Below are 27,801 nucleotides of genomic sequence, written 5' to 3'. Positions count from 1 at the left end.
TACCATTTGTGGCCGTTTGCAGTATCCTGTTAGCAAGCCTTCAGCCCCTCCTCCCTACGCTTCCAGACCTGTGGTGGGTACCGCTACCCTAACTGTGGTCTGACCACCTCTGGCTGAGACCTTTCCACTGTGCCTGTGGTTTCGTTAAGTCAACAGGGACTGCTACTTATTCTAGCATTTAGGGTTTTCTATATTCTGATGCTCCAAAGTAGATGCCTACTAAATACGTGGTGAATACGTGAATTCAGTGAATAAAATGTACTCTGCCTTACCTCTCCCTTTCCTTTTTTGTCAGAGCAGATTATTAATACTGTGAGTTAGTCAGATTTCAGGTCACCGATGGGGCAAGAAACTTTCTCCCTGCAGCTGATGGCAGGGGTTGGAGAAGCTCAGCAGGCCTCAGCGTCCGGGCTTGTTAGACCCCGCCCACCGCCAGGGTGCGTCCTTCAGGCCGGCTGGGTGGAGCCGGAGGGTGGCACAGCTCCCGGGTGGCACTGGGGGAGGTAAGGTGCAGCCAGCACCATAACCAGGGCCTGACAGCATCCTGGGGGGAGAAGAGATTGGGTGAGGATGGAAAGACCCAGAGCCCCCCCAGCTGTCGAGTCACATGGCCATGCGGTCACCCAGCATCTCTGGCCCGCACCATGCTCTCTCTATTAAGCGCACCAATTTGGCACCCTAGGGTCCTCGGACACCCTCACCACCACCCCAGCTTCCCTTTGAAATGTAGTACCCCTTTTTCAAAACCCAACAAGGCCATTCGTCAGACCTTCGCCGAGGCTCCCCACCACAAGAAGTGGTTTCGCGAGCACTGTGTGTTGTTCGTGTGTGCTGGACCCTGCATTAGTTTGCTCCATACTTGTTTCTTCTTCCTAAATCTTTGATTTCTTGAGATTAAGTTCTGTTTCTTACTCCGTGATTGTATTACAGTGTCCAGAGAGCCCAGTAATTTGCTCTCGGCAGCTACTCAATAATTATCAGCACAGTTGAACATCAGAAGGAAAGAAATGCAAATAGATTTTTAAATTAAAACCCTATAATTTAGGTTATATTTTTAATACCAAGAAGAGATCTTTATTAGTTAGAAACTTAACCTTATATAAAATTTAATTGTCCGGGGCCCAAATATGTTTTTGCCCTAAGTAATAGTCATTACTCTGGATTTCGAAACGTTGCCTTAAAACGCCAAACTAAAGAAGTCATATGTCTGTGTTGTGAACATACATATATAATGTGTTGTGATTTCTCTGAGAGCTTAGTTTTTTCTACATCGTTTATCCTAACTGGAGCCAGGGTTTGAGTTTCAGCTTAATGAATTCTCTTTTTTTCCCCGATACCAGGCAAAAGGAATATAATAGTTACCTGTATGTGAGGTGTCAAGCAATTACCTTAATTTCTTTAAAGTTTTCATTTCATGCTTATTAACTTGCCAGTTATGGTTAAATAAGGTGCAGCAGCCTTACAGATCTTTATCCGTAGCTGTAGGTTTTACAAAAACAATGATTCTCTACTCTCTCAGTGCAAACACATTTTTAGGACTAATTGAAAAAAAAAAAAAGGTACAGAAGGACACATTCTCCAATAGGAGGAAGTTGTTTTAATCTTTTCAATGCCTGTTTGAGACCACCCTGATCTAGTCCATTAAATTATTATTTTTAACGCCCTTTAAGCTCATTTGGGTTTAAATTTGTATTAACTACCCAAAGGGTTATTAGAAGAAACTCCATTCTTGAGTCCAGTTATAACTTTAGTTCCCCAAAATGCAGTACCTCTGCATCTGGAGCGGGAAGGAGAAAGCCCTCCATTGACAGCTCTCCGGGACAGCTCTGCTCTTATCAAATCTGGCAAATCGAGAGGGCTCCCTAATTCTCCACGCCCCGATCCTGAGGTCAGAGAATTGGGCTCTCCGTTGTACAATCGCAATACTAACAATATGATTGCACTTCTACGGAGAGCTGTTTATGTGTTCCAAGTTTGAAACTTAAGCTGAAGTACAAATCTCTCCTAAACTCAAGTATGGTTAGTTTCGATAATTACCAAAATCCAGTGTTTGAGAGTGAAGAAAATGGTTAAAGTGTTTTGGCTTATAAGTTCAGGTGCCAAGGTAATTTAAAAATTCTTTTCAAATAATGAATTCTTGTGAATAACTTTCTAAATTCTAGTAATTCTCAGTAAATCATTCTGTAGGTATGTGTTATTTGCAAATAAAAATGCCTAATTCGGCTTATTTTTGTAAGAACAAATTGGATTGGGGGAGGGGGACCTGTTGATCCAGAGCTGCCTTTTTCTATTTTTGATGGCAACCATTGCCTCATAGCACAAATACTGTTTGGAGTTATTGTAACGATCTGACGAAAAGAAAGTTTGTCAGATTTTGTATGGTGAAAAAATGAATCAGAAGTTCTCCCACCAAACCAAGGTTTTCGCCCTTGCTCACTTTCCGCTTCTGTGGAAGAGAATAGAGAAAGAGCATGAAAAAGTATTCCAGAAAAAGACTTCTTATATGCGAGACGTAATTTAAACTGCCCCAAGGAGCTGTATAACTGTGATCCTTTTTTCTTCTCTAACCACAGACATTTCATTTGGGTCCTAAACGTTGTCCCTGGGACATGCTTAAAAGTTTTGCCCCTGCTTTGTGTTCTGTTTGACTGGAGACAAAGAACGCATAGGAAAGCTTGGAGTGAAATGAGTGTGAATGAGAAAAGGAAAGAGAGTGTCTTCCGTGGCATCTCTGGCGCCCAGAACCTGGCGTGGGGGACAGCAGTGTGGGCCTGCCTGGCCCATCAGGAGAATGCCCTGGACCCTCACTGGGAAGGAGGCAACTGAGGATGCAGAAGAAAGAAGCGTTATCTTAATCGCATGTCCTATGGGCCAGGGAACAAGCAGAAGGGAACCTCTGATTCTTCCGAGTGGAATCCATGAGGCCTGCATATTCAGCTGAACTTGAAAGAGAAGATTTTCCTGAGGAAGCGCGCTTTGAGTAACCTTTGCTGGAAGGCTCTTGTGATTTGGACATTGTTCTTCCTTTAGAAGGGTCACATCTGTGGGAGAGAAAACATGAGAAAGTTACAAAAGTTAAGAGTAGGATACAGTAATGAGTCCAGAATGACCAAGAGCCTCCATCTTTCTTATTTAGAAGAACTTGGGGTAGATTTGGAGAAAATATAATTTGGTTGTAATAGAGAGTTTCAGTAGTTATAGAATACTGTTACAGGATATCCTTTGATTGGTAAAAGGAAATAATTTATACTTTAAATTTCATTGCAAATGCTTACCTGTAAAAGGGGGTCCAATTTCTTACTTCGTTCACTTTAGGCATTTTTCGTGCCACTTACCATAGAGTAGCTTTACCTCATTTTATGCAGTATGCTTCCTGAAAATAAGCATGTTAACAATTTGTATGTTTTAATATGCATCCTGGAGAACCTGGTTATTTAAAAGAACCTCTGGTTTGCTTGTTGTTTTTGTTTTTTCCAGTGGCACGGCCGGGTCTCCTCGCCTCCCTCCCTTCCTCGCTCTCCCTTTCCTCCTTTCTGCCTTTTGCTGAACTCATCAGAATCTGATGTGTTGATGAAAGGAAATTTGGAAAATGCAAACATTAAGTTATACCCACAGTGCTTGTTGGAACAATTTAACTGCTAATACATTGGTGAATTTTCTTCTAATTTTTTTCTATAAATTAATTTTTCTCTCTGACTGTAATATCAGCTTAGATTCTTTCATAAGCATTTACATGGTATTAAATTCAACCTATAATATCGTACATTTATTAAATAAGCCCTTACTAGATGCCAATCATCGTTCTATGCTCTTTACATTTCATGCTCTCAACAAACTTACAAAAGTATGTATTAGTATTTCTACAGTTTTGGAAATGAGGAAACTTAGGTCCAATGGGGTTAATTAGCACAACTAATATGTGGTATTCCAGGCATTCCAAACCTGAGTTGACACCAGAGGATGTGCTCTTAGCCATGGCGTTGTACGACTTTTCCTGAATTTTGTTTTAATGGTTGCATAATAAAGAAATTCCATTATGGATCTCAGAGTTCTGTTAGAAAGGTGTCACTCTATCAAGAGAGAACTTTCCTGACCACCTAGGTAAAATGGCACTCCTCCCCCCCATCTGTTGACACGTTGTACTATCCTAGCCCTACCTATATATATATATATATATTTTTTTTTTAATAGCTCTGATCACTACCTGATATGGTAAATTTTATTTGTTTTACTGTTTCTCTTATGGACAAAAGACTTGGTCTGTTTCGTTCATTGCTGTATCCCTCAATTCCTAGAACCATGCATGGCATGTAATACATATTCAGTTAAACTTATTGAAGGATTTCATGATCTATGCCTTCAGGTTAGCTTTGCATAAATTCTCATTTTCATAATCAACTTTCATTGGGGCTGAAAGGCTGGAACGACCACGTGATCTGCATTTGCCTCTGTAAATCACAAGAATGCTAGGCTCCAAGAGCCCCAGGCTGGTGGGCAATGCAGAACACCCCACACTTCTGCACAGCAAGGACGTTGCATGCCTACCAAGAGCCGGCTTCTTGTCCAGACTGGTTTACGCTAGTCGTGCTTGTTATTGTAATCACATAATTTTATTAAATATTATGTAACTGATTGTGAGTGTGAAAAGGTACATATGTTTCTATAAAAACTAAGGTGAATGCTTTGAAAAACTCAGTCAGATGGACCAAAATTGCTTCCAAATAGGTATACGCAACACATCTATAAAAGACTGGGAAAAAAATAATGAAAATCTATACCTCATAAGCACTTATAAGAACTCTAAGTGTCTGTGAGTTCTGGCTCTATTTTATTTTATTATTATTATTTTTTTAATGTATTTATGGGGTTTTTTTGGCCGTGTTGGGTCTTTGTTGCTGTGTGCGGGCTTTCTCTAGTTGCAGCGAATGGGGGCTACTCTTCATTGCAGTGGCTTCTCTTTGTTGCGGAGCATGGGCTCTAGGCACGCAGGCTTCAGTAGTTGTGGCTCGCGGGCTTAGTTGCTCCGCGGCATGTGGGATCTTCCCAGATCAGGGCTTGAACCTGTTGTCCCCTGCATTGGCAGGCGGATTCTTAACCACTGCGCCACCAGGGAAGTCCCTAGTTCTATTTTAAGTAAACAAAAATTGGAAATAGTAGACAGTGCCTTAATGATAGGTCTGATTTATGTGAGAAAGACAATATGAAACCCCAATGGAGACTGTTACTCAAATGTATTATGTTTAAAGTTAAAACGAAATGATTTAACTAGTAGGTATCATTTTCTGTAATTGCTCTTGATAACTGCCTTTTAAAATTAACCAGTTACTACTTCTGATTCTGTAGGAAAAAGAAGGCTTTTACTATTTTGAATGAAACTCAGCATTCTTGGTGTGCCAGAGGAAATTCCTAGCTGGTTTTATTACTTCAGTAACTCCATAATTCAGTAATAACTGTAATGCTTCGTTTTTCTTCGGGGAATAATTGCTTATGAGCTGAGGCAGGATTTCCTTTCTGCAATAGAACATGAGCTTCAGCAGGACAGGGGCTTTGTCTGTTTTGTTCCTGGCTCTATCCATGTCTACAACAGTGCCTGGTGCATTAATTATTTACTGAACGGATAGATGAATGATTCTAGACATTTTTTATAGTATTTTGCATTTTACAATGAAACTACTATATTTTTGGCAAAAAGTACTTTAAAATTACATATTCAGTGTTTATCAAATTAAGTTAAAATATGCTGCTTTCTATAATTTACATAAATTTACGTTTCTCACTTCAGTGAAAGTAATTAAAAGAATAGGAACCTCAGTGTTCACGTTGCAGTGGTTAAGAATCGAGGAGCTGTTTGGACTCACTTATGATGAGCTCCAGAACTTCCTAAGATGCGGCCTCAGTCAAGTTACTATAGCTCTTCCGTACCTCAGCTATCTCATCTGTAAAATGGTGATAATCATAGATTGTTATGGGAACTAAAAGTCTACCTATGTGTAAAGTACCTAGAGAATACCGGCCAAGATGGAAAGCACTCGGTAAATGATAGCTGTTACGATTGCACTCGAGCGTGACTCCTGACCTGTCATTTATTATCTGAGCAATTTGAGCAAATTACTTATGGACACAGGTCAGAGAGGTTAGATAATCTGTAAGGGGTGAGGGTGTGCATGTATGTGTGCATGTATGTGTGTGTGTGAGAGAGAGAGAGAGTGTGTGTGTGTGTGTATGTGTACATGCATATATATATAAAACATTAAAATGTAGGTTTTTAAACAAGAAAAGTGCTTAACGCTTAATAAGTACTCAATAAGTGTTAGCAAAAAAAAAAGGCAAACAACATATTATACTGTGGGAGAAGATTCTCATTTATTTATTTAAAAACTTTTTACAACTGGAATAATCAAAAATACTTTTTACGTGGGCATAGACTGTCTTGCCCTGGACATTTCTGTAAGTTTTTCTCATAAATTAGGAAGGTTTTTTGAAATCTCAAAGTTTAAAATGTGTTTCAGAATTAAGAGAATTGAGTTTTAATCTGGACAAGTTTATGAAACTCTTAACACAAGCACTACATTGTGGTTCTTAGTTTGATGACTTCTTTCCAGAATCCCAAGCCTTTGGTGAAAACTGGTTTTCCAAATATTAAATAGGGACTAAGTACACCCTACTTGAAGGGGTGAGAAGTGCTAACATTATGAAAGGAATGCAGTTCTTCCCCTGGTGTTTCCTCATCTGAGGCCTTGTTAAAACCTAGTCTTGCTATTCCTGGCTGGATTAGCACCGGCTGACGTCATTGGGTGTAGAAGCAGCCCAGTGACTGGCTATATTAAGGAACTTATTAGCCTGTGAGAATTCAGAAAGTGGAAACCATCTTATGCCACTGATGTCAGACTAGACGTTCCCCCCCCTCCCCGTTGGTAATGATAGTTTAGAACAGCTCTCTGCTACTGACATATCCTGCACCGAATTTTGCTAAGATAAGACTTTCAGAGAGGATTTTTCCTTCTTTAGGAGAGATGGAGATTATGGAAATGTTACAGCAAAATATTTGTGTAACCAGCGAAAATGAATTTAGCCATTTATTTGGTTATTGCAGCATGTGTTAAAGAGTGGCTGACGCCCATTTGCAGCCTAATGTGTTTATTACAGTCTTCCCAATGGCATCTTGACGTGTCTTTTAGCTAAAAAATTCATGAGGATTATTGGCTTTCAGTCAGAAAATGGAATATGTCTTCTAGTTACTGCCTAATATACCACTTTAAGGCCATTATACAAAAGTAAATCTGAGAGTGGGGCATATTGAAAAGGAAGGAATTTTTAGCTTAAACATTTGTCTCTATGCAGTTTTTATGTTCCCGTGGAGTGAGAAACAGCATAAGAGAAGGTAGGTGTTGAAGCCATTTTACTTGGAGAAGAAGAGATGTATTTGTAGTCTGTGGTATTTTCTGAAATCCTGTATCCAACTGGAAACTGTTAGTGTTTTATTTTGGAAAAATCATCTCCTAATAATAGTATGTTTTTGACTTACTGAAGTTAATTTAAAAAATCACGTGTACAGTAAGTTGCTCAAAAGTAGTGAAGTTTAACTGAGAATTTGTTTCCGATTAGATGCCCTTTATTCTGGATTTGTATGAAGGGAATCTCCTAAAACTTTTCAACTTAATTATTGTCACTGTATGAATTAATTTGCAGTTTTATGAGTCTCACTCTGTAAATACACACTGTAATGTGTGGGGTAAACTAAAATTTTATCATATGAAAAGCAAGGAACAAAATAATATCATGTGAAGATGAAGTTAAAAGTGTTTCTATGATCCAGTAAAAAGTAACACTTTGGGAAAAATAATATATCGTTTTACTAACTAAAATTTATTTTTGAAATATTGAATAGCCTCTTCTATCACTGTATTAATGCATTACTTGTTTTGCCAGTGGGAAGAAAAAGTTTGATTTTTCTGTGTGCTCTCATCCCTGCATTCAGTAAATCTTCATAGTTCTGCTTATGTTGTGTTTGTATGTGTGATGCTTCCTTTGTTTGCTTGTTTGGATGAATCAATGATACATCCTTGCATATAATCTGTATACTTACTGCATGGAAGATTTTTTTTTAACTCTTGCCAAGAGGTGGGGTCTTGCCAAAATATCGTTTGCTTTGGGTAATTTTGTTTAGTTGACACTGTTTAGAAAGTGGTTTTTCGCCTCTCCTGTCTTCATTGCTGTATCATCTAACTGACGTCCAAGGATTGGCCCACTCCCTATTTTCTACCTTTCTCGGGCATCTACGTCCTAACAGCACATTGTGTATATTTTAAAATTAGATACTGTGTTTTTTTAGATTTATCAGAGTCTGACCCAGAAATTTTGCTTCTGTAACATAAAGGGATCCTCCTGGAACACAGTATACTCTGAGGGAGAAATTGTTTCCAGTTTAGAATGAACAGATGTTTTTACTTGTGATAAAGAAGTAACTCATGGGCGCTCCCCTGGTGGCACAGTGGTTGAGAGTCCGCCTGCCGATGCAGGGGACGCGGGTTTGTGCCCCGGTCCAGGAGGATCCCACACGCCGCGGAGCGGCTGGGCCCGTGAGCCATGGCTGCTGAGCCTGCTCGTCCGGAGCCTGTGCTCCGCAATGGGAGAGGCCACAACAGTGAGAGGCCCGCGTACCGCAAATAAAAAGAAAAAGAAACAACACATGCATCTAACTTTTGAGGTGGACTTCTGAGCGATGGAGGACCCTAAAAGATTATCCTTTCATAATCAATTTAATAGACTAAAAATGGAAAAGTGCTTAAGTGAAGATGTATGTACACTTTTAATATTACTTGAGTATTTCTTAGTCTTGCAAAGTTTGTGAAGAATCAGACCACAGAGTACACAACAGTGTCATCTGTCTCTTGTAAAGAGACTTCTGGAAGAGCCTGGAAGGCCTTAGAAAGTGTAGAAGCATTTCTGGTCTCATATCAAGAGCTGGATGATTTATCAGGCAGCTCCTCCTCACCGTAGGTGTTGATAAGAAAAGTTGTTCCAATAGCTTTGTATGTCATTTCATCATAAATTTCATCTCAAAGTGAGGAATTTCAGAGCAGGCCTAATTTTTAAAATATATTTCTTGAAACTGGCAATAGAGATCTGATGTTTGATCACCTATTATGTTTGGAGTTCAGCAACCGTATTATCCTTATTTCTTCTTTAACTGAATTTGTTCAGCATATGAAAAAAATCTGACAGCTTTACAGGCCTTGTTTGGAAGATGGCCAGTACTGATAAAAGATAAAATGCACATTATCATTTACATAAATTCTGGATGATTAACTAGTTTTAATGGCATGAGGCTGTATTGTGAGCAACAGCTTTGTTACCTTCTAGGTTGTATCGGTGAATTTCATGCAAGAAGAGTGCATTTTTTAGCTGTATTGAGGGTAACATTTTGTTTAGCTTTCTGTCATTATGCTAAGGATTTAACTGGCATTATTCACACACACATACTGGCGTAGAATATTGCTAATTTAAGAAAATCAAACATCAATTCTTGTGGCTGTAAATCTTTCCTCTGTCTAGTTCCTACAAGTTGATTTCAGAGTATGTAAGGGAGGATGTGCTGTCACAGTGAAAGCAGGGCTATTGTTTGGTTCTAGATAGCAAGAATGGACAAATTGGAACTTCTTTTCCAGTCTTGTCCTTTCACACACACTCCCCACTCCACCCAGCATCTGGTAGAAACTGGCTTGTTCTCCATGACTGTCATTTCCCATCAGATATGACCCAGGAGTTTACTTGTGTCATTTTCAGTTTTTGTGATTTACTTTGAACTCTTCAGAATTCAGAGTGAAATGCTCCAGAACGTTAATTTCATGTGAATGTTGAAAACCTGCAGACCATTTAAGAAACTATCAGTTTAGACCTGCTCACAAAATAAAATGTCTAAACCTTCAAGGCTGCCCTTCTGTATTCTCCATCTCCTTCCTTTTCACTGGAAATTAATATTTAACTTTGATCTACAAAAATCCATTAAAACTCATCTATCTATACAGTTTATTTTTTAAAATAATTTTTATTGGAGTATAGTTGATTTACAGTGTTGTGTTAGTTTCAGGTATACAGCAGAGTGAATCAGTTATACATATACCTATATTCACTCTTTTTTAGATTCTTTTCCCATATAGGTCATTACAGAAGATTGAGTAGAGTTCGCTGTGCTATACAGCAGGTCCTTATTAGTTATCTATTTTATATATAGTAGTGTATATATGTCCATCCCAATCTCCCAATCTGTCCCTCCCCCCAGTTTATTGTATTTTCGATGATTTTTCTATGTGTACACGCACCCTGGAAGCCATAGATCTATCTGTCTCTGGGTTTTGTTTGTTTGTTTGTTTTTGTGATACGCGGGCCTCTCACCACTGTGGCCTCTCGAGTTGCGGAGCACAGGCTCCGGACGCGCAGGCTCAGCGGCCATGGCTCACGGGCCCAGCCGCTCCGGGGCACGAACCCGTGTCCCCTGCATCGCCAGGCGGACTCTCCACCACTGCGCCACCAGGGAAGCCCCCTGTCTCTGGTTTTTATGTGTTACTTGGGTGGGAAAAAAATAGACTCCCCTAGCGCGTGCACACGCGCACACACGCACACGCACGCTCGGGCGTGAAGTGATAACACTTGCTGCCAGCCGAGCCTCCACAGGGCGTTCAGAACATCAGTTAGAGCAGTCTGGGTTAGAGCCCCTCACTTCTTCTCTTTGAGTACCTCACTAATGAGGTTCCTGGCATTTGTTTGGTTCATCCACTGAGGAGCAGGGCTTAAATCCACGTGTCTGCTGTCACATTACATCTACTTCTGGCGCCGTGGCAGGCAGGAGGGAGGTGCGCGGGAGCCGTCCACTGCCTGTCACCACCTTGCCCAGCCTCCTCCTCTCCCTGCTCCAGCACTAAATTCACTTTTTCCTGTTTTTCTCCGTCTGAGAGTCTGTCCTTTTTTTCCCTGGGAGATGAGCAGTGATTCAGACAGGGCATCCCCAGCCTGGTGGCTGCGGCTGGCAGAGGGCACCCGCCTGTCCCCAGCTTGGCCAGTGACTGCAGACCACCACCCCCAGTCCTTTTTCTTCCCTTTGGTGGTTTAAAGGTTGGCTGGCAATGTGTCCTGGGCATCCATAGCCTACGTTGCTCAGAAAAGAGGACCTATGGGGCAGACACAGAAGAACAAGCAAGAATGTTTGAAAAGCTGAAATTTTTAGGTTTTGAGGAAGTGTGTTTAAGGTACCATCACATAAAAATAAAAGGGGAAGGTTGGCGTTTAAATAACTTAGTTCAAGCGGAAAATAATGATTTTTAAAAATTATTTATTTATTTATTTTTGGCTGCCTTGGGTCTTGGTTGCTGCGCGCGGGCTTTCTCTGGTTGTGGCGAGCGGGGGCTACTCTTTGTTGTGATGCGCGGGCTTCTCATTGCGGGGGCTTCTCTTGCGGCGGAGCACGGGCTCTAGGCACATGGGCTCAGTAGTTGTGGCTCGCGGGCTGTAGAGCGCAGGCTCAGTGGTTGTGGCACATGGGCTTAGCTGCTCCGCGGCACGTGGGATCTTCCCGGACCGGGGCTCGAACCCATGTCCCCTGCATTGGCAGGCGGATTCCCAATCACTGCGCCACCAGGGAAGCCCCATAATGATGTTTTAAAGCTGCAAGTGGAATGGTTTGTGAACCAGACTTGGGTAGATACAAGTAAAACACAAACAGTCTGCTCAAATGGGTTTCGTGTGCTTGGACCAGAGCCTGGGCGCTCCTGCCTTGAGGCCTCACTCCCATCCAGCCCCTTGCTGAGATGCATCAGCGCTGTCCCTTCATGCGGAGTTACAATTATTAGATGTATATTCTGGGAAAAGTAAAAGTAGATGATGCTCATGCTGACGTTAAACCCCAAACTGAGTATATACGACTTAAAGGAAAACAGTCACTTACTTTAGCTGTCTGTTGAGAAGCTTTCTGATAGTATTCAATACTGTGCTTTTTAATACTTTGGTGGGGGTGGCCATTTTTATCTACAGACTTATCACATATACCTACTATATAGGGTATTTTGTTACGGATCGGGGGCTATATTTGGATGATAAACATTTACTTAAATTTTTTTGATTTATAGAAAGCTGCTTCCAGGGTGAAAATCCACTAGGTTGTTTGTTGAGAACTCACTCAGATTGGATGAGTAAAGTGGTTTTTTTTTTTTACATGCTCATGAGTGAAGCCGTGGGCATTGCAGTTCCAAGAGAAATACTGAAAGTGAGTGTTGGTAAGGTACCATCGGAGAAGGGCGCTGGTGTTCGGGTTTTTGCTTCACCCTCTGTCCTTTTACACTTCCTGTAATGCCCTTGTAACTCACATGCCTGCCCCACGGCCCTGCTCAGGCCCTGTGCCCTCCCCGCCAGCAAAGCGTTCCTTCTTGGATCTCACAACACAGAGTATACCTGTTTTTCCTTGTTGGAGTTTTTCCTACATAAATTTCTCTCTCTCACCTTGTTTTCTTGTAGAGAGAGACATCCCTTCTCACGGTCCTCACACGCTGAGCCTGACGCACAGGGGCAGGCAGGCAGTCTTTGAATGAACAGATGATATTTAGGTGAGGGGGAAGGAGTCGAGCATGGGGGCCAGGCAGTCCGGATCTTGCTTCTCCCATCTGACCTGTGATTCCATGAGTAGAGGAAGAATGGCTGTTTTGACGAGGCGGCCCCTTGCCGTAACTTCGTGGTTAAGAGTGTGTAAGCCTGTGTGTCAGTCCCACTTCTGCCCTTTGCTGATCCCCTCAACAGCCTTGTGCTCTAGACGCTAATGATTATCCCCATTTTACAGAAGAGGTAATCGAGGCACGAGAGGTAACTTCTTCTTAAGGTCCCACAGAGAACCACCTGGTGGAGCTTGGATATGTGACCTGGCTTCTTTGCTCTGGCTTCTCATAGTCTGTTTTGGCTGATTAAATTATATTTGTAAATTGCTTGGTGCGGAGTAAATGCTAAATGCACAGTAACTAGATACAGATTCTTCTTATCAGCCCAAACTTGTGAGTACAGCACAGGACCTTGGGACTAGTTACATTGCCCCCACCAGCAGGAAGCTCCGGCACTGTCTTTCAGAGTTGTCCCCTCCTGGTGTGACCTCTTGAATAGAATGTAATTGGTACCACCTCCCTCAACAGATACACTGTCTCTTCATCCTCCTTACACGTGATTCCTCAGAAAAAAAGTTTAACTCCTCTTCACCCCTTGGATCAGAGTTGAGGCCAGAACAAATGAGTGTGGTGAACCTGAGCGCTCAGACCCCAGCCCGGGGAGCGGCCGGGCAGTCGGCTGGCTGTGCGGCTGTGCTGCCGCCATCGGAACTGGGTGGCGCTCTCTTAGCCCACCTTCCTCTTTGTCCTTGCTCTCGGTGAACCTGTTACTCTCCGGCATCTTCTCTAAGTTCCTGACCTTCTACCAATAACGCACGTCCCTCTGATTTTTCCAGTCTGGAAAGGATGATAAGCCACTGCAGGAAAAGAAGGAGGGCGAAGGTGGTTTTTGAGGCCTGGGGGACAGAAGACAGGGGGAAGTGGCATAGAATTAGAACTCTAGGAGAGACTTGTAAATGCTGACTTAAACTTTTGGGGCTGTTGTTTTTCTTTTGCTGAGCAGTTATAAAGCACCTTGAGTAACACCATCTTCCCCTTCCTCAAAATCTTTTCTCGTCCCTTTGCTTAGTTCTTTTGGAGCTTAAACCTCTGTCACTCTTGTTGTTTGCATATTTAAATGTTATTTTGATGGCATGCATGAGGACCAGTGTGAACACACTGATTCTCTGTAATAAAGATAAATAAAATAATAAAGTAAAATAAAATAGTAAATAAATAAATTAATTAAATTAAATAAAAGGACACTGTCCTTTTATTTTCTTAGGGACAGGAGCTCGGAGAGCAGGGGCCAGTAAGTGGCCTCCTCCATTAGGGTCAGTAATGTTTCCGATCTTTTGAGCGCATCTTAAGACCTTGGGAGATTGCAGCTAGAATCAGCTGAGGGAGGGAGGGAGGGTCAGGGGTGGCAGGATGTGAGAGGAAGCCACTGCTCAGGGAGGGAGCTGCCAGGAGAGAGGGCCCTGAGGAGGGAGCAGTGAGCAGCTGATGCAGCAGGAGACCCCAGGGAGATGCCAGGGAGGCAGGAAGATCCTCTGTTTGAGGGGCATTGCTCGCCAGGACAGGGGTGTCAGAGCGCCGTGGTCGGATTTGGAAACATTCAGCTTGGTGGTGAGGCACTGCCTCTCCCCGGGGCTGTTCTTCATGGGTGAGTGATTGCAACACAGACTTGACATTGGCCAACCCCAAACAGAGACTGGGAGGGGCCCCTGATGGCACCTGTAGTTCCCACATGGTGCAAGACCGCTCCTGAAACTGGAGGCTGGCAGCAGAAACGCAAGGCTAGCAGATTGCTTATAGTTCAGGGTGCTGTTGAAATACAACTCCTGTTCAAAGAGTGGGCCCATTGACGTGGGCTGGTTTGTTTAATTGTTTACCTTTACATTTGCTCAACCTAAGCACAGTTCCAAAAATATTATACATGCCTTTTCATTGGGAATTATACATGCACATAAATCAAAACAATGTGTTAATTACTGTTGTCAAATTTCTGATTAAAGCCATAGCTTTTTTTATTGTTGGTAAATTGATCATCAGCTCTCTTCACTTGTTTTCTCCTTGTTTTGTGTTTCAGTTGCTGATATGTGTTCAAGATGAGTGGGATGGGAGAAAATACCTCTGACCCATCCAGGGCAGAGACAAGAAAGCGTAAGGAATGTCCTGACCAGCTTGGACCCAGGTTAGATTCTCACTGAGAACACAACCAATATTGCCCATGAAAGCCACATGCGTGAGCCTTTGATATTTTATTTCACACCTGATTCAAATGCTCTTTGGTTTTTTTCCCTGTCAAGCCTTTGGACAGTTATATATTATTTAGCTTACATTTTAGATATGCTAATCAGTTTCAGATTTTATTATTCTTTACAAGAAGAGGAGAAAGCTACATACTTCTGGGTCCCCTGTGTACTTTGACTCTTAAAACCAGTTTATTCTCTATAATCTTGAGTTTTTCACATTTTTACTCCTGTTTGCTTTTAGAATGTCATAATGACAAGACAACCCATAGTAAAAAAGTTTGCTGTTATATTTATACTGGCTTTTATTCTTTCTTTCTTTCTTTTTATATTTAAGAGCAAGAAATGAAATGTTGAATCCCCTTGCTTTTGAGTTGGTGATAAAGACTGTGGGTCTTCAGTGAATAAAACAAATAATTTTAAAACAAGTTACATATTCATATATTATGGGTGGAAGTATGAGTTCTTATCACCTCCATGCAGAGTAATTTAGCAGTATCTGTTAAAATTATAAATGCATATCTTCTTTTGAACTAGCAGTTCCATTCCTAGGAATTTTCCGACGATACACTTTGACACATGCAAATTGATGTATGTATGAGGTTGCCCATTTCAGCGTTGATTATAAGCACAAAAGATTAGGAGAAACTTAAACAGCTGTGATACATCCACGCACAATACAGCTCTGAAAAAGAATGAGGACACTCTTTATGGATTGATTTTTAACAATATCAATATCTCTTAAGAATATTGTCATGGAGAAAAAGCAAGGTTCAGAAAATCTTTATGGAGTCCTACCATTTGTATAGAAAAGGAGGAGAATAAGAATTCTATATATTGTTTTAGGATAATTAAGAAACATAAGAGGGCTTCCCTGGTGGCGCAGTGGTTGAGAGTCCGCCTGCCGACGGACACGGGTTCGTGCCCCAGTCCGGGAAGATCCCACGTGCCGCGGAGCAACTAAGCCCATGAGCCATGGCCGCTGAGCCTGCGCGTCCGGAGCCTGTGCTCCGCAACGGGAGAGGCCACGGCGGGGGTAGAAGAGAGGCTTCATTCTTTTGATGATTTAAATCGTGTAGATGCTTTTTAAAAGTTAGACAGCCACTCTGTCCCGTGCCCGGTAGCAAGGTGAGATGAGGAACAGTAGGGAAGAGGACTAGGAAAAGACGGAGGAAGAGCAGAAAGCCGTTCCGTTTTCCCCGTCTAGTCGCCAAGCAAAACAAGCCGATTAAATGGCCACCGTCCACACTGCAGCCCCCGTCTCCTGTGTGCGGCTCTGGGTTCCCCTGGTCCTTCCTGGCCAGCCTCAGCCTTCTGTCTCTCAAGCCGCCTTCGGGGCCCGGCGGTCCTGGCCGAGGAGGCCAGCTGGTAAATGGAGCCTGTTCTCTCACCAGTGCTCTGCTGGCTCTCGGGATGAGCACAGCACCTGCCGCCCACGGGCCTTGGAACACAGCTCCACCCTCTCACCCGCGTGTCATTTAGTTGGCATCTTTTTTTTTTTTTTTTTTTTGCGGTATGCGGGCCTCTCACTGTTGTGGCCTCTCCCGTTGCGGAGCACAGGCTCCGGACGCGCAGGCTCAGCGGCCATGGCTCACGGGCTTACTGCTCCGCAGCATGTGGGATCTTCCCGGACCAGGGCACGAACCCGTGTCTCCTGCATTGGCAGGCGGATTCTCAACCACTGCGCCACCAGGGAAGCCCGTTAGTTGGCATCTTTGAGGGGCAGGGGTGATGGAGGGAGGTGAAGGGGGTAGAGAGGTTCAGAATGGAAACTTAGCTCTTCTGCGCTTGGCAGCCAGCCACGGTTGAAGCCAGGAGTGAAGATGAGACTTAGCAAAACCAATTCTGGTCGCTGCTCTCTACCAGTCACTCACTAGGTGATCTTGGACAACTCATGCAACCCCTATAAAGTGGAGAGATTGTGTTCTATCTTAGGTTTATTAGTACATGAGAATAAGGCTACTATTTAGAGGCAAACGTGAATGTCTACTACAAATTACAAGATTTTATAAATTGGCATTACATACAAATAATTGTATATTAAGAATACAGAGAGCTGCTGCATTAAACAACTTGCTTTTCTTATTTATTGTATTGTTTGAATGTCATCCAGTGGGCTCTACCGTACACTTGAGAAAAATATTGTATGCTGTAATTACCAAACGGAACTTTTGAGTTTGCTGTTTCCTCAAATTCAGATGAGGAGATCTTGCCAATTTTTATTTTTTCCCTCCCTTCCATTAACGTTTTCAAACTCAAATCGAACTTGGACCGTTTGTTTACGTTTTGCATGTCATTCAGCTTGGACAGTTAACAAAGACCCTGGGCTAGTTTCGCTTTTGTTTCTAGCTGTACTGTGGCTTTTAACATTATCTTAAAAGGCCGTTAGGTTTGATTATGAACATCCTAAAGAAGTCTGTGAAATCATAAAGATTTATTTTCATCATTTTGCTGTGCTTTATCAAAAATCGTTGAAGTTTATTTATTCCTATTTTAACTAGGTTAACTTCCCTTTTATTAATCTTAAATAAATTTTTATGAGCGTGAGCTCCCTTATGTTTCTAAAACTCTTCTTTATTTATTCAACAATGAATCTGATACCTCTTTGTTACCAAGCGTTGCTTTAAGCACAGTGGTGAGTGAATCATCCTGTCCTTGTCATTGTGAAGCTTACAAGTCCAGTGGGAGACATGAAACACATTGAACAAATGATCACACAAGTAAATATGTAATTACCAACTGGGGTAAGTTTGATTTAAAAAAAAAACATTCAACGGTTTAGGGCAGATGGGAGGGTTTTTTTCCACCGAAGTATTCCATGTTTCTATAAGTAACTTTTGTTTGCTCTCTTTATATTAGAACTTGGTTAACATGCTTATCTTTTTCGTCATAGCCCCAAGAGGAGCACTGAGAAACGTAATCGTGAACAGGAAAATAAATATATTGAAGAACTTGCGGAGCTGATTTTTGCTAACTTTAACGATATAGACAACTTTAACTTCAAACCTGACAAATGTGCAATCTTAAAAGAAACTGTGAAGCAAATTCGTCAGATCAAAGAACAAGGTAAGAGAAGTGAATGAATATTTTGGAGAGTTTAGTTGGTTTCTCTTTTTCCATGTGTGAGAAATCCCTTCAGAGTCCCTTTAATCCATTTCTTAGGTTTAAATTATTGATGAGAAGGTGATGTCACAGGGCAAGATGAATGCAGGTATCACTTGCAGTGGTTTATAAATAGGCTTTCTATAAAATTCAACAATTCCCTAAAGACGGAGGGGGCCGAGGTAAGGCAGGGTGATGTAACTTTTCATCTAGTGAAACTCAGTTAGGTGCCCACTGATTCTCCTCCCCTGCCTTAGAATTTTTACAGCTGACACGGTAAGTGACTGTCATCATTTGTAAGTAAGGAGCCGACCGAAGATGGAAACTAGAAGTAAGGGGGGTGAAGCACCTCCTGTTTCAGCTCGTCAGCATGTTGAAGTGTGAGCCTCAGCTGGCCACGCCCCTAAATTAGAGTTTCATATCCTGAGTGACGAGAGATAGCCTGGAAAGGCTCAACCTCTAGGTAGAATTCTTTTGTGAAGTTGAAACACAGAACATGACAGCTTTCTTCCTGGCGTTTTCGTTTCTTTCTTTCTTTTTTTTTTTTTTTTTCCTGAGATCATTTTCTGCCTCTCTTCTTTGATATTTTTGCCTACAGAAAAAAAAATTTAAGAAAATAGTGTTTTAAAAATCACATTGGACTTTGTAGTGCCAAAAAAAGTATCTGTATTAGGCAAGTACGAACAGCATCTTGGTGCCCAGGGCCAGTCTATGGTCCTGAAGTCTTTTTTTTTTTTTTTTTTTTTTTGTGGTACGCGGGCCTCTCACTGTTGTGGCCTCTCCCGTTGCGGAGCACAGGCTCCGGACGCACATGCTCAGCGGCCATGGCTCACGGGCCCAGCCGCTCCACGGCGTGTGGGATCTTCCCGGACCGGGGCACGAACCCGTGTCCCCTGCATTGGCAGGCGGATTCTCAACCACTGCGCCACCAGGGAAGCCCCTGAAGTCTTTATACACTGCTTTGCTTCAGGAGATAATAATCTCCTGTAATCTGTTTTTGAATGCATCCTCTTAGAGTTCATATCGTTTTTTTCTCTGCCTTTTATATAACATTTAAAAGAGGCAGATTTTAGAAAAATAATGTCTTTGTCTCCATAGCTATATGAGCCCCAAACTTTGCAAGTATAGTTCTGCCTTCTAAGAACTGAAACATATACACATAGCATCTACCATGCAGTTTCTAACACCAACCCGCTCTAAAAATTAGTATTTCCTGGTTTCTCCATCAAAATTATATCATTGTAACATTCAGCTTTCATGGACTTTGTACTCACTTGCATGCCTCAGTCGCCTTCATCTCCTTCCTATTCCTTTTGTTCCTTTTGAGATTCACTAGTTATCAACAATTCAGTTTAATCTCAACTTGGTATCAGCAAATGGATAAAATCATATTCCTAAAATTTTTAGGAGAAATAACTGGTTCAAGATTACAGTGCTTTGAAGTTGCTGCATTTCTAGGTGCTGGTATCGTTGCAGTGGAGAAATCATTAAGCTTCTTGTTGCCCCTTTCTATGGATTTTGAATGATTCGATTTTGTGAACATCCCATGTTAGGTAGAACTTTCACACTTGAAAACAGTTATATGTGTATGTATTTTACTATCAAGACCTTGCACAGGGTTTTACAGTTTTCAAAACCTTGGTTATTCCCCCCTTCAAACCATAAAACACGTTAAGATGTGTCACGCTGGGACTCTGCCGTACTTTCTCTGTGGGTGTAATCAAAGCCGCCATACCACGGCCACCCAAGAAGCAGCGACTATAAAAACCCTGTCGCGTCTCCCTCTTACAATACTGTTTCCATTAATTTGAAAAGTAACGTGTTTTGAAAGGGGAAACAGAAGTTAAAACCCAAATGAAAGTACAAGTATACTTTTAACTTCTCGACCAATCTAATATTTTAAGAATATTGCTTGTTTGATAAATTGTTTTTTAGAGAGAACAGGGACCTTAGAATCAAATCGGGTGGAGGCTAGGTATGAATCCGGGTTCTGTCTCTTACAGACTTTTTGAACCTGGACAAGTTATTTTCTCTCTCTGCGACTCAGTTTCCTCACATAGAATTTAGCAATCACAACATCTAGGTTGCACGGTTGTTGAAGAAATTAGGAGCTACGTAAACGCTCCCAGCAAGTACTCATCACAGTAAGCATTTAGTACGTATTCAGTAAATATCTTTCCCACATTCAGTAGGAAGGCACCTTTTTTCTTCACCTATGCTCAGATCTTCGTACGGTGAGCTCTTCCTTCAGATGGAAAGCAGGGGGGAAAAAAGGTGGGGAAATGGTTATGAACATGCTCCCCTACAGGGTCATTTGAAGAAAGTCACATTTTTTCTGGGGCCAGAGGACTCCGCATCCACCGACGGCTCTGTGCGGCCACCTTGATTTCTCTCAGCAGCTGGCAGCCAGCTAAGGTTCAAGAGCAACACATAGGTCGGATCGGAACCCTTCCTTCTCCCTCTGTGTGGGTCCACCCACCCAGCTGTCAGTCAGTGTAAATAGAATCCAACCATCATCTTTACAGCATCATCCAAACTTCATTTGTATCGCAGTCGCAGGTATCAGGCTGAATAAAATCCTAACTGTCCTGAAGAGTTAAGCTGGATCGCGTGAGGTGCCACTAAAGGCTACACAGTCGGGAAAGCAGGCTCCTGTGAAAGGAACCCGCCAGCGTCCAAAGCTCAGGCAGCTCAGCCAGGCAGGATGGGCTCTTTCACTCGAGTCTGCGCGGCTCCTCACGTTTCCGTAGGCTTGGGAACAAAGGCAGAGAATGATGGATATTTTTAAATGGCCTAAAGGATGGGGTTTTGGAGGGGCGTTACCAGCTATCTGAATGATTAAACCTCCCTTGTCTGTAGCACTTTCTGAGACCTCTGTTTGGTAGACGCTAGCTCTCCAAGAGCATCACACGGCCATGCACCTTGTAGTAGCGGACCAAGTGCACACAGAGTCTGCGCTTCAAGCGTGACACCAGCTTTTTGATATTGAAGTGGGGTGTTTCTTCCTATGTGGTATGATGCTGGTAAATGTGGAAAACATCTGGCGTCTGTAACTTACAAAGAATAGTCATAAGTAGTAAATAAACGTTTTTCCTAACTAGGAAGACTATTATTGCTTCTATTTCACAGAAGAATAATAAGTAACATGAAAAATACAAATGATTTAATTATGGATTAGTGAGTCCAGTTTCACACTCCTTAGCTAGAAACTTAAATTTAAAAATTCCTATGGAAAATACATGGCGATTCCTGTGCTCTTAAAAAATAAAATTGAAGAATAAAGTGACTGAAACATGAGGGGAGTTCTAATGATTAATACATTTCTACTCCCCTCTTTAAGGTAGTATCTCCTCTATTACCCCAACACTTTTTGTCCTTTTTTCTAAAATAATCTAAAATGAATTGTATTGTTTGGAAAACATTTGTCACTTCATTTAAAGACTCTTTAGTGCAGCATATTTTTTCATAAGATTTTTTTTCTTTATATTATTTTGTTTATAATCATTTATTTTTGGCTGCGCTGGGTCTTTGTTGCTGCGCACGGGCGTTCTCTAGTTGCAGCGAACGGGCGTTCTCTAGTTGCAGCGAACGGGGGCTACTCTTTGTTGTGGTGCACGGGCTTCTCGCTGTGGTGGCTCACGGGCTCCAGAGCGCAGGCTCAGCAGCTGTGACGCACGGGCTTAGTTGTTCTGCGGCATGTGGGATCCTCCCGGACCAGGGCCCGAACCCCGTGTCCCCTGCAGTGGCAGGCGGGTACCCAACCGCTGCACCACCAGGAAGCCCAGTGCAGCATATTTGAGTATAGTGTGTACTTATCAGTCAGTGGAGAACTGGTTTTGCCCTTTAGTTATTATTTTTCTGAACGTGAATAGCAATAAGAATGAAAAGATATATTTCAAAAATTCACATTGGTGCAGCCTAGATTTGGGGGGGGAATTCCTTTTTGAATCAGGCAACCTAAAAGATCGTTGTGGTTTCTCACTGTGATTATTCTAATGGTTTAATTTTGATTGTAGTGCCAGTATGAGAACATTGGGATTACGGATTGGTTCATACATGTAAGTTCCCCCTACAATTGCGCATAGCATCAAAAAATAAGTATTTTAAGAGAGGGTGTGGGGCATTGGTGTGCTGGAGTCAACTGGTATCAAACAACGAGAACCGATTGTTAAATTTCAAGAATTTTATAAGCCAGTTGATAAGCACAGCCATTATTAAAAGTTGTTTAGATGTACAATTAAATTATATTTAATAACACAAAGGTGAGGAAGACTAAAACTCTCATCATTTCCTAATTATTGTATTGCATTTTACTATTATTTATGCTCTAGAGGCCCTTTGTGTCTTGTGTCTACATGATAGAAATACTAGATAGTGGTGGTTACTGCGAATCTCTAATTAACAGCTAATATTTTAACATTGGATAGACACTACATGCACACATAAAAAATATTGTCCACTTCAGCAAAAAAGTCACTTGCAAACTGACAAACAGTTGAATTTCTACGTTCGATAGCTTCATCATGTATTTGCATTATTTCCCTTTTGTCTTATTAACTTAAATGAAAATTTCAAGCAACATTCATGTCAGAACTATATTCTTTCATCAGCTATAATTATAAGTTAGCTACAAGACAAAAGTTTGGCAATAATCAACAAACATTCTATTAGAATCTATTGTCTCTCTGGAATTTACAATAAAGGGTGTTGTATATTTTATTATCATTTGTAAATTGTATATTCCACATACTTTGTACTAGTAAAATTTGTAATCAGCATTATGGTGCTTACTATTTTTTCCCCCGAGGCGCTGGTTTTTAAGCATTTCCCAGTATACCACTGGTGGGCATAGGAGGTTGTATTGTAAATGTAGGTGCGTCAAAGTCATGAACTCATTATTTAAAAATTCAAGGGAATAGCAATGGAAACTTCCTAATTCTAGCACATAAGAGTACAATGTAGAGCCCATTAAGATGATATTTTTCCTTCCAGTTTTTTTCCCCCCCATGTTAAATACATGAAGTTCTTGTGATGGAAATTCAATTATTCAAAGCTGACGCCTAGGTGTGAACTAATCGCTGTCACCAAGCAGAGTAAGCAGAAGGGCTCTGACTTCACATCCCTTCCAGGGTAGGATGTCTGTAAATCAGGCTTTGGGGTGACGCTTCCAGGCATTGTTTATGTTCCACGTGATGAAATCTTAGGGTGATGGCAGAGTCATCCATTGCCCTGGAAAGGGTAGGCGTGCCCTTGTAGATACAGTCATACTGAAGTCAGTGTCGTGGTTTGCCAGTCAAGTATTGATGACGGTACTAACTCTTGGTCAGTTGGAGAATGAATAGGAGGAGACCGATGACATACGTATTCTAAGTTTAAAAAGAAAAACGAAAACAAAAATCAGTGGCCCTTTATACACTCCATATAGTTTAAATGTCAACTGTCAACTTCTTTTTTATCCTGTTCTTCTAAAGGTGCTGATGATAATTAAATGGACAGAGTCAGGCAGCCGGATGTGAAAGTGGGCCAGCAGGGTCGACTGTGTAATAGACCAGCGCGAGCACCAAACTCAGTTGGCAAAATACGTTAATCAATATAATGAGCTTATTAAGAGCATGAGGTTTATTTAAAATCAGAGGAACCCAGTCTCTCTCTTCACCACTGTAGGACAGTGTCTAAATTCCTAACCTGTAAAAAGGGGGTGATGATGTCCACGACACGTGGCTCATACGAAGACTATGTTCAACGTGTTTATAAAGGTTTTAGTCTAGTGCTTGGCAGGTAAAAAGACTGGCTCAGCAGTAGTTATTACTCTTCTCACCATGGCTTCTGACATCTGGACTTGGAGTCCTCATCCAAATGAATTTAGGTTTTCTTGCTAAGGATTCAGTATTGTTAAGGAAACAGGTTGTTTTCGGATGTTTTCTCTGTTATGGTTGTAAACCTTAATATTCTGACAATGTTGATTCTTTTTATTTTAACACAGAAATAAGTAAACAGAGCTATCAAAACTATCCATTCAGAGACAGAACTCAGAAATGTAGCACTTGGGGGGGTCCCTCGTGGTCCAGTGGTTAGAATTTGGTGCTTTCACGGCCGGGGCCCAGGTTCAGTCCCCAGTCGGGTAACTAAGATCATCCCGCAAGCTGTGTGCCGTGGCCAAAAAAAAATGTGCTTGGTGTGACCCTGTCTGCACCCCTCCCCTGGCCCTGTTGCCCCTGCTGCACCCTGTAGGCTCCTCCTCGTCCCTGTTACCCGAGTGACATTTTTCGAGAACCTTGCTTTAAGGAGAACTAAAGAGGGCTAGAATCGTGGCAGTTTTCATTTCATCCTTACTCACATCAGCACAGGAACGAAGCCGGCCCTAGCTTATTCTTGAAGATTTGAAACTGTTACAGGGTTCCATGCATCTAGAGATCAAGCAAATTTTATTTCCTTGTTTGAGAATACCACCTGTGATCAGCAATATGTCCTTGACATTGCAGTTTTTAATGAAAATAAAATACTTTCCCACTGGTATGCATATAGTTCACTTTCGTATTTTCATGTGGATTAATGGCTCATACTATTAATGAAATCCTTAAAATGAGTGAGCAGGGTGGAATTCTTGCTTTCGTTCCTCCTAGGAGCCCCTTGGTTTGGGGTTTTTTGGGTTTTTTTCCCCTAAGTTTATGGAAGTTTTTTTGTATTTAACAGCTTTCAGATGAAGAGGATTTAAATAATTTAATGTGCTCTAATGCTTTAGGATTTTAACAATTTATGACATGAGCTCTCATTTCAAGACTTAAACTGGCTTCCACACTCTAATAGAAGTTAGGCGTCGCTTGTTTTCTTGCTCACCTTGTACTGCTAGGAAAAGAAATTCTGACACCCGGCTGTCTGTATTGATTTCATTCGAGAGCAAACATTCATTCCATAAAATTTTTGCTGAGTAAATACTATATGCAGGGCATACTATGCATTCATTAAGGGGGAAGGAATCCAGCAGTCAGTAAGTACTTGGTTCTTTTCCTTGGAGCGTTCACTCATTTGGAGGGAAATCCGCTTGTACACGAGCAGCTATGGGAGTAAGTGTCATTACCGATGTTGGTATGGGCTTCAAGGCGGACAGTAAAGTTAACGTGGGCCTTGCTGTAAGTGTAAGATTTAATAGATGAGAGCGTAGGAGCTGGGGGAAGGAGAAGGACGTTCCAACAGGGAGCACAGGAGCCCGAGCAAAGGCACAGGAGCCCTCCGTGGCTCCCGGTGGCTCCCGGTGTGGGCGAAGTCAAGACTGTTCAGCTGCGGTAAGATGTAGTAAGATGGACTGAAGCATTTGGTTGGGTTTGAGGCTGAAAAGGGCAGGTGAGAGCCAAATGGGACAGTCAGCACAGGACCGTAAGCAATTTTGAAATTTGGAGAAGGTGCCGTAAAATGAGAAACTCCTAACTATCTCCAGCAGAGTTCACTTGACGTTGCCTCCTATGGTCTCCAGACTCTAGAGATACCCTGTACTAGGAAGGGGAAACTTTTTTTTTTTTTTTTAATTCGGCTGATTCCTGGGGGCGGGGAGTGGAAGGCACATAATTAAAGAAACAAGAAGAAGAAGAAAAAACTAAGTGAAAACATGAGAACTATAAAATGTCTCATTCATCTGTAACAAGAAACAATACTTTATTTCAGAAGACTTTCATGGGACTTCCCTGGCGGTCCAGTGGTTAAGACTTCGCCTCCCAATGCAGGGGGTGCAGGTTCCATCCCCGGTCGGGGAGCTGAGATCCCACATGCCTTGGGGCCAAAAAACCAAAACATAAAACAGAAGCAATGTTGTAACAAATTCAGTAAAGACTTTAAAATTGGTCCACATCAAAAAATGTTTAAAAGAAATAAAAAGCCTTTCATTTATTTCTGTAACTTGTTGAGCAGACTTAAAAGGAGCAGGAGGAAGTGAAGGGGGAAAACGACAGATAAAAAGGCAGTAAGACCCACAAAGACCACCAGAGAGCCTGGCAGATAGAGAAGGCTGGTAAACATACTCAGAAGCATGCGTGTGCAAGTTCAAACACAAAGGTGGAGACATTTTTAAATATAAAATCTTATAGTTTCTTATGGCGTTTTCACTAATGACTTAAAAGCACAGTCATTTGGCAGCTGTGGGCACGTAGATTAAGGGCCCTTGGGCTGAGCGCGCCCCGCCGGCCCCCCACGTTGGCCCTCCCCTGCGTGGTCCATGGGAGGTGCTTGGGAGTGTCTGCATCTTCCACTGTGCCCGAGGGAGCAATACCAGGCCTTTCCTCGGCGAGAATCGGCTGAAGATACTCGAGGAAACCCCCCGAAAGGATGCCAGGTGATCTGTCTGCCCCAGCTTCACTGACTGCCAGGAGACGGTGACAAAGTCTAAAAGAAGAACCTCGCCGCAGCATCCAGGTCCCTCTGTGGTCCGTCCCCGGTCGTGCCATGCCCCCCCTTGCTCTAGCCCACAAACCCCCTGAACTTACATCCCCTCGCCTACAGGGTATGCTGGCAAGTCCACCGCACGCATTTGCTGGCCTCTGTGCCTGCCGCCTGGAATGCTTCTCTCTTCTTCCCCCTCAGCTGGTTGACCACTGCCCACCGTTAATAGGCCACTGGGCTGGGGTAGGTTTATAGAGCTCCGGGAGAAGGCATCCATGCTGGATGAGGATGGAACATCCAGTGGCCAGGCCCCTTCACCCACACGCCACGTCTGACCGGTCTGGCCGAGTGCTGTGTTCCTGTATCCCATTTCATCAGTGTGTCTACCCTAAGACTGCTCCCCTCTTGCAAATTGTTGTTAACGCAGACTTGTGTGTTTTTTCTTTTGTGTCATTGGTACTCTTTTCCTACCTTTCTGGAATGCCTCCCTTTCCCTGTTTCTGTCTATTCCCATTAGAGCCCTGCTGTTCCTTCTTCAAGGCCCATTTCAAATGCTGCTTTTTTAAACAAAGAACTTCTTAATTCCCAACCAATATAGACTCATGTCCTTTGAATCTCCTATCCTTTCTTGTGCTATCTAATCTTATTCTGATGAGGTTTTTTGTGGGCTTTTCTTTGTCTTCCCCAGTTGAGTGACAGACTCCTTGATGGCAGAGATTGTATCTAGCGCATCACTCACACCTGCCGCAGTTCTGAGCACAGTGTTTGTCTTTATATAAAATACATATCTGTCACATTTTTCTGATGCCAGCCTTCATCTAGCCTTGTATAATGGCTTTATATTGGGGGGAAAGCACCCTAAATTAAAGAACTTGAAGTTTTTATTCTAACAGTTGGGTGAGTACATTTTCTTTCTTATACACGGTTGATAAATTACAACTTCTCTTGTAACAAATAGTATTTTTATACATTTTTTAAAACAAATTTATTTATTTTATTTATTTATTTTTGGCTGTGTTGGGTCTTCGTTGCTGCGCGCGGGCTTTCTCTAGTTGAAGCGAGCGGGGGCTACTCTTCATTGTGGTGCGCGGGCTTCTTATTGCGGTGGCTTCTCGTTGCAGAGCATGGGCTCTAGGCGTGCGGGCTTCAGTAGTTGTGGCTCGTGGGCTCAGCAGTTGTGGTACACGGCCTTAGTTGCTCCGCGGCATGTGGAATCTTCCCGGACCAGGGCTCGAACCCGTATGCCCTGCATTGGCAGGCGGATTCTTAACCACTGTGCCACCAGGGAAGCCCACGAATAGTATTTACAGTATTTTAGTTTGTCTCCTTAAAGTGCACTTGTGTCTTAAGGAACATTTGGGTGGTGAACTTTTAACTTTCATAGACTCTGGTTAAGTTTAGCTCCTTATCTTAAGAGAAGATAAGGATGACAGATCTACATAGCTTGTCAACTA

At 42.3% G+C, this 27,801-nt stretch overlaps 1 protein-coding gene across 6 annotated transcripts in view; it reads left to right on the top strand.

Moving 5' to 3' along the window:
• NCOA2 (nuclear receptor coactivator 2) overlaps window positions 1-27,801 on the top strand; it is a 269,019-nt gene that overhangs the window by 159,828 nt on the left and 81,390 nt on the right. For 5 of the 6 annotated variants that reach the window (XM_059043643.2, XM_059043637.2, XM_067017573.1 and 2 more), the window contains exons 3-4: window positions 14,713-14,817; window positions 17,769-17,941. In XM_059043643.2, coding sequence (XP_058899626.1) covers window positions 14,732-14,817; window positions 17,769-17,941 — 259 coding nt within the window. In that variant the 5' untranslated portion in view covers window positions 14,713-14,731. Of the gene's footprint in view, window positions 1-12,239; window positions 12,260-14,712; window positions 14,818-17,768; window positions 17,942-27,801 lie in introns of those variants that run through there. The other variant, XM_067017572.1, reaches the window with a different exon arrangement.

The sequence above is a fragment of the Kogia breviceps genome, chromosome 17 (genome assembly GCF_026419965.1).
Source record: "Kogia breviceps isolate mKogBre1 chromosome 17, mKogBre1 haplotype 1, whole genome shotgun sequence".
Taxonomy (NCBI): domain Eukaryota; kingdom Metazoa; phylum Chordata; class Mammalia; order Artiodactyla; family Physeteridae; genus Kogia; species Kogia breviceps.
This window is presented reverse-complemented; position numbering and strand designations above follow the sequence as displayed.